This window comes from Anopheles cruzii, unplaced genomic scaffold (assembly GCF_943734635.1).
Source record: "Anopheles cruzii unplaced genomic scaffold, idAnoCruzAS_RS32_06 scaffold00692_ctg1, whole genome shotgun sequence".
Classification (NCBI taxonomy): Eukaryota; Metazoa; Arthropoda; class Insecta; order Diptera; family Culicidae; genus Anopheles; species Anopheles cruzii.
The window spans coordinates 1-6,863 of NW_026454282.1; the positions used below are offsets into that span (position 1 = coordinate 1).

At 55.4% G+C, this 6,863-nt stretch overlaps 1 protein-coding gene across 1 annotated transcript; it reads right to left on the reverse strand.

The window, feature by feature from the left end:
- Window positions 1-6: 6 nt before the first annotated feature.
- Window positions 7-6,425, reverse strand: LOC128276178 (klarsicht protein-like; the record flags this gene model as incomplete). Its single annotated transcript, XM_053014644.1, has 7 exons — window positions 7-316; window positions 389-1,238; window positions 2,115-2,969; window positions 3,164-3,700; window positions 4,749-5,873; window positions 5,932-6,051; window positions 6,117-6,425. Coding segments are annotated over 7 exons (4,106 nt in total), but the record flags the coding sequence as incomplete, so codon positions are not given.
- Window positions 6,426-6,863: the final 438 nt, after the last annotated feature.

The window sequence follows — 6,863 nt, forward strand, 5'->3', positions numbered from 1 at the left end:
AGCAGCTTCTTCACTTCGGCCTCCATGTCCTCGTCGAACTCGTTGTTCGAGCTGCTGCTCGTTTCGTGTGAAACCGAGCGCACGAAGGTCGCGTTATGCTTGTCGACCGACCGCAGTGAACGACGCCGGCCACTACCGCCGCCACCGGCGCTGCTACTCTGCCCTGCAACTGCACTTGCCCCGGCACTGGTCTCCAGCATCGTTGCCAGCGGAGTTGAGTCCAGGAACGACAGGGCCCCATGCTTACGAGCGCCTCCGTTGACCGTTGAATGTGGCGGACTGCCCGATTTGCTTGACCACGAGTTCATGTTGTTGCCTACGAGCGGAAAGTGACACACAGCATAATTAGAAATCAGAAATTCGGATTCATAAAAGGATAAGCCCGTACCGTAACGATCGTCCATCCGGTACTCATCGAGCCGCTTCCGGCGGTTCAGCGAATTGGTGTTCGTGTCCGATTTGTTCAGCGATTCCGCCTTGTTGCGGAACCGTGGCGGTGACAGCGAGTCCATGTTCGCCGCCGACAGCGACGATGACGCGCAGTCCGACTGCGAGTCGATAAAGTTGCGGTAATCGTCGCCAAAGTCGAGCAACCGCCGGGCGGCGTCCGTGTCCCGGTCCTCCGAGTACGGCTCGGACATGTACTTCTCCTGGTAGTTGTCCCACGCTTGCTCCGAGAAGCTGCTCATCTCCTCCGTACCGGTGCCGGTACCGTTCAGATCGGTTTCCGGGCCCTTCTCCACACCATCTAGATTATAATTAGCGAGCGCCGCTAATGATCCTAGATTGAGGCTTCCGCATCGGGTTCGCGTTAGCGAACCGATACGAAACTCGGGCTTCGCCATCGGGCAGACACCGAACTCTTCCTCGCTGTCCTGTGATTTCTTCGTCGACCGTCGTTCGGTACCACCACCAGCGGATGGCCGAACTGAGGACGATTTGCGCGACGAGGAACCGGAAAGCGACGACAGGGTGAGCAGATCGTCCGAGAGGCGCAGCCGACCGGAGAAGGATAGCGATTTGAGCAACCGTCGGCTACCGAGCCCGGCCAGGCTACTGTTGCTTCCGTCGGTGCCGGACAGCTGAATCTCGCGCAGCGGCTGCTGGCCACCACCTTGGCCGGTTAGGGCGTTGTACTGTTGACAGTGCAGTAGCAGCGATTGCTGCAGAAGATGTAACGTCGAGGGGCTGTGCGCCGGTGGCTGAGACTCATCCGAACCGGACTCATCGATACGATTCTAAAACACAGAAGCATAAAATTAGTATTTCCGAAAAACGGTCCTCAACTGGGAGCAAGAATTGAGCACGGTTTCAAAATGGCGAGCAATGACCAGACCAACCAGATATCAGCTAATCCCCAACACCTATCTTATTGCGATGCACCAACAAGACGCGCCAAGCAAGAACTGACTCTTTCGCGGCTTCGTAGCGAATCGTCACGTTTACCAGGCGCCGCAGGTGCTAACAACCAAAACGAAAAACGAACCAATGGAACAAGAGCAAGAGCAGGTGCAAGTGCACTGGAAGCAGAAGCAATCTCTGTTTGCTGTTTAGCTCATCTCACCGTGCCCATCGCTACATCGTTGTTTTTCTGTCTTGATGACTTCATAGGCTTTTTGGGCGAATGACGAATCACACTCGAGATATTCAAATTGGGCACGGGCCGTAAATTGCAGTAATTCACCACGGTTCGGTTTAATAACCTCACCTCTCATTTACTTCAACTACGAAATGCATCCACAAATAGGAGGACTAAAGAAGGTTGCCCACTGCGTGGATTAAGCTCCTCGAACAGAGAGGGGATTTCGGCACCGCTTTTGGCGTTATTTGGTTGGTTCACCAAGCGGCACACCGACACTTATGTTTGGCAACTTAAGTCGGTCGCCAATAAAACGCAGTGTTAAACTTTATGTTGTGAAGTAAAAGTTGAAACACACTCGCACCACCTAAACCACCATTAACCACCGGGTCATTAACCACCTTGAGGCAATTAAAGGCGCAATTGTATCGATTCCCTTCCGTGTCACATTTTGTAACAATTCACTTTTTGGGCACGACGCTCGGCCCGAACTCTATAAAGCGTTAGCAAAGGCAAACGGCTTCGCTCGACTCACCTTACGACGTGGCCGCAACTTGCGCTTCTTCAGCGAACCCTTGCTTTCGGAGTTGCGGACGACAGTTTGCTGACTGGAGGTCGGTTTCATGCTGCCACTGCGGCTGCCACCCATCGAGCCGCCGCCGCTGCCCCCTCTCGACATGGTGTGCAGCGCGGATTCGCTGATGGAGAAGTTGCGCTCCTTCAGCGGGAGACCGCCGCCCGTTGGACCTGACTGAGCACCACCACCACCACTGCCGCCGCCAGCGTTTGCATGATCACCGCCACTGCCGGCGTGATTCGGTAGCTCTCCACTTCCACCGCTGTCGGTAGCACAAACACCACCGCTACCGCCCGCACTGTCCCCGTACTGGTTGATCTCCACGGACGAGGCGTTCAGTTGCGACATGCACGACACCGACCACGGCCGATCGGCCGCTGACCTGTGGGGTCGGCGTTTCACGACCGTCGTCCCGGCGGTGGCGCTTCCACCGCCACTCGGCGGCTCATTACGCATCATCGTCGGAAGTGAGGTGCTCATCAGGCCACTGTTCGCCACCGTGCCGCGGGCGCCGTCGCCGGTTGGTCGCGGTCGCGAGCCACCCTCGTCGTCGTTCGACACTTCGTTCGAGTTCTCCGACGGATACGACGTTGCGCCATCGTTCAGCAGCTCCTGGGACGTTTGGGTGGCACCCTCGCCACCCTGCAGACAGGTGGCCACCGAGTTGGCCAACCCCTCCGAGCTGTCCGTGTCGCGTGCGATCGAGTCCGAGTCCGTGTACTCGCCCGACGCCTCGCAGTCGGTGGTCGGGGCGGACGTCGGGAGCAGCGGGGCCGACACCGGTGCATCGAGCGGTTGCTTCTCGAGCCATTCCTGCGTGACACGTGAAGAGCGAAAGTGGATTAGTGGAAGCGAAACGAAGCAAACAATCGACGATTACCGGAAACCCGGGGGGGGTGGTGATAAACATGATAATTCTATTCCCTCGCCCCGCACACCCCGGCCAGGAAGCCAGCAGAAAGAAGACGCAACGTAAGATACATGCACACCTTGGCGTGGCCACTTACCTCGATCAGATTCATCTTCAGGTTGCTCATCGCTTTCTCCGCCTTTCGACCGTGACTTTGATGATGGTGATGATGGTGGTGATGGTGATGGTTTTGCGCCGCGGTACGTCGTGTGTGAAGCTCTCGCGGGCCAATAGGACCCATACCCGGAACCGTCCCCGACAGCAGCACTAACGACTGTGGTAACGCGAGCTGCGATGGCTGCAACTGCGGCGGCGATGGCGGCTGCTGTTGCTGCTGATGGCCAGCGCTGGTGTTGCTATTGTTACTGCTGTTGCTGTTGTTCGTGGTGTAGTTGTGATGATGATGGTGGTGATGGTGGTTGTAGTAGTGCGGGTTTTTCACCACCGTTTTCGGCGTGCACCCGGCAACGGCGGCAGCGGCTGCGGCTTTGGCGGCCGCACTTTTGGCCAAAATTTCGTCACGCACCAGCGTCTCGGCATGCAGCACTAACCTTTGAATCGAGCTGGTCGCATACTGCGAGGGTTGGTGCTGCTGTTGCTGATGCTGCTGCTGCTGCTGATGATGATGCGGGTGCTACGTCAACGAATGACGCAAGCAAGGCCAGGCAAAAAATGGAAACAAAATTCGAATCAAACTCGTAATCGAACTACAACACGCAATTAGAGAGTCACTACGACCTGTCCGCACTCCCCCGGCGGAGTGTAACCCGATCGATCGGAGGTGTTTTATCGAATGTGAAGAAAGTTATCGTTGCAACCAGTTGCGGTTTGCAGGCAAAATAAACGAGCGCATCCGAACGCCACCGATACGGGGGGACCTGTGCGACAGGCAATGCAAATAGCAACGATAAGATAAGTGTTGACGACAAACAAAAAAAACGTAACACCAACACACAACGGGCACTGTGTGCGGTTTTGGGCTCGTTTCACCCGCAAAGCTGCAGGTTGTTGTTGTCACACAATGTCGCGATCTGGGCGCGGACTGATTCCGACCGCGTATAGCCTCCAGATCGATAGCCCTACCCACCTTACACCGCCACACGGATCCGCGTGGTCGCACCACATGCACACACTAATGGCACGCTCTGGGTGCGATTATCGAGCGCGATGTGTGACTAAATTTAAACGATACACGTTTCGTTTCCTCCTTCCCGCTGCCGATGCCGGAGGAGAGAGAAACAACAAAAATAATCGGCCACCATTTGCAACCTCACGGGGCGCCCATATTAGCGTGCCCTCTCCCGCCCAGGGACTAATGGGTTTACCAGTCTACGGCGGAACACGGCATGCCGTTTGTGGCACGCCGTTTGAGGCACGTAGCGCAACAATGGTGAAATTGTGATAAATTTTGTAAATCCCTTCTGATTCGCTCCCGCTATCCGGGAGCGGCTAAAATGACACATCAATCGCATGGCGAGCAAACAAAGAGAAAGATTAACAAGTGCACAAAGGTTCATTGGCCTCTAATACGGTAGAAAAGTACATGCAAAAAGCAGCGGAGAGCAGAAACTTCCAAACATTTGGTGCTTCGACGGCTTGATCGGGTTGTGAAATATTTCACCGAAGACGCAGACGGAAATATTTCACCACAAACCGGAAATTTCTCCCGGCGGCAAACCTACCTTGCCAGCTGCCTTCTTGCCCTCCGAGCTCTTGCCAAAACTGCCGATCGATGTCATCATCAACGAGCGTCCATTACGAATCGGCCCCGTTCCGTCGCGTTTCGCCGCGGATTCTCGCCCAAAGTCAAGGCACTTCTTCGACTTTAGCTCCCGGCCACCGGCAGTCATCGTGGGTTGTTCGGGGTGGGACACGTCCTCGGGCTTGCCGTTACGGCCGTGCCGTGCTGCATCCGGTTGGTTTTCCTTTTCGTCTTCTTCTTCTTCGCCCGCTTTACTCTTGCTCAGCGCGCCATTCCCATTCTGGTCACCTTCTGCGCCATTATTGTAAACCCACTCGTCGTCCCCTTCGGACGAGGACGCGGACTGCGATGAGGCCGAGCCACCGGAAGACGACTCGTCCGATTTGGTCCGTTCGCTCGATTCCTTGTTCAGCTCCGAGTCCGTGTCGAGGTGCTTAAAGTAGAAGATCGCACAGTTCTTCGACTTTCGGTTCGAGCGGTTAAACTTGGACGAATCGCTCACTTTCGAGCGCTTGGGCTTTCCCTTGGCCACGTGCGAACTTTTGTGCGAACCGATCGGGGAGGACGTTTTCAGGTTCGGTGTGTGCTCGATGATGGGTGACTGGGCGCTTTGCAGGGACTCGTCCTTGGCACTGCTGCCGCTGCCGCTGTTATTGTTGTTGTTCACCGTGTCCAGCACACCGTCCACCAAGTCACACCCATCAACCTGGTCCTCACCGGCGGCGGTTGCGCAGTGATTGTTGTTGAGAATGTTTTCCTTCAACAAAGCTTCCTGTGCGGTGGAGGTCAGCGTGGTAGCGTCCGAAGTGATCGTGGCTGTCGATAGATTGCTAATGTCTGCTTCCATTCTAGGGTTACCGGGCGGTGGTCCTGACGTTGATCCTGCCACGGGACCGGTGCCCGTCTGCTCTGGCTGCTCTTGCTGCTGCTGCTGCGGCAGCTGCTGTTTGTTGGTACTACTGCCGCTGCTACTTCCGTATGCGTTCCCGTTGCTCACCGTTGAACCAGTGAAGGGGATAATTTTCGGCACAATTTCACTGTCGCTGCCCTCAGAATCGGCATCGAACCCGGCGTTGGAGAGCTTCTTTATCTTAACCCATTCTTCCTGCAAGTGTACAAACAATCATTTAGGAGTGGCCATCACCTTCGTTAGTCGTACTTACATTGGTCAGCGTTTCGTTGTGAAGTGAACTCTGGGATTTGTTGCTCGAGCTGCTGACACGGGCTAGCTTGCTGGCCGGCTCCTCATCCGTGTCCGACAGGCTAGCGTTATTGTCGGAGCTCTGCAAGAAAAAGCGACGGAGTTAATGAGCGGTTCTCGGCATCATCCACACTCCCCTTTACTCACCGAAGTCTTGCTGTCGAGCAGTCCTTCGAGCAGACACTGTATCTCGAACGCCTTCAAGTACAGCAAATGGTAGCGTCGTTCTAGACCCTTCACACCACCGCCACCGTTGCTCTCCTTAACTAGTCCTACACTACTATTATGGCCACTGGTGTTGCTGCTTGCGAGCGCTGATCCTCCTGCTCCTGTCTCGGCTTCCGGTGCGCCGAGCTTACCGGATGCGGCGGACGACGCAGTCTTTCGGTCACGTTCGAAGCTACGAATGCAAGCTGCTACTGCCCGGGAGTTGGATTTGATTTCACGATAAACTTCCTGCAAGTAGACGCGAGAAGGGAAGTGTTCAGTATTGGTTCGTTCGGTGCACGCATGATTCGGTGCGCCCCAGCGCCCGACTCTAATCGGCCGATCAGAGGCACTGATAAGTTATCGCCCAAAGTGCACCAAAGCCCAGCACACTTCAGCTTCACAGCCCCTCGGTCAGAGAGAGAAAAACGACGCGACTCCGTTTTTCCATTAACGCTTATCGCTGGTAACGACGAGTATGGTGGCTCAGAAAACCTGTAATAAATTATTATCGATTCCGTGTGGAGCCAGCTAGGCACGCTAAACACGCTAGTGTCCACGAATCAAGCAGCATTTCAGCTGTCATCGGCACACACTTCTTCTCCGTGAACCCGCACCCCGCCGGGGGAGAGGCTTGTCACCATTGAACCGCAGACATGTAATGGCAAACAGTGCTTCGATCCACGG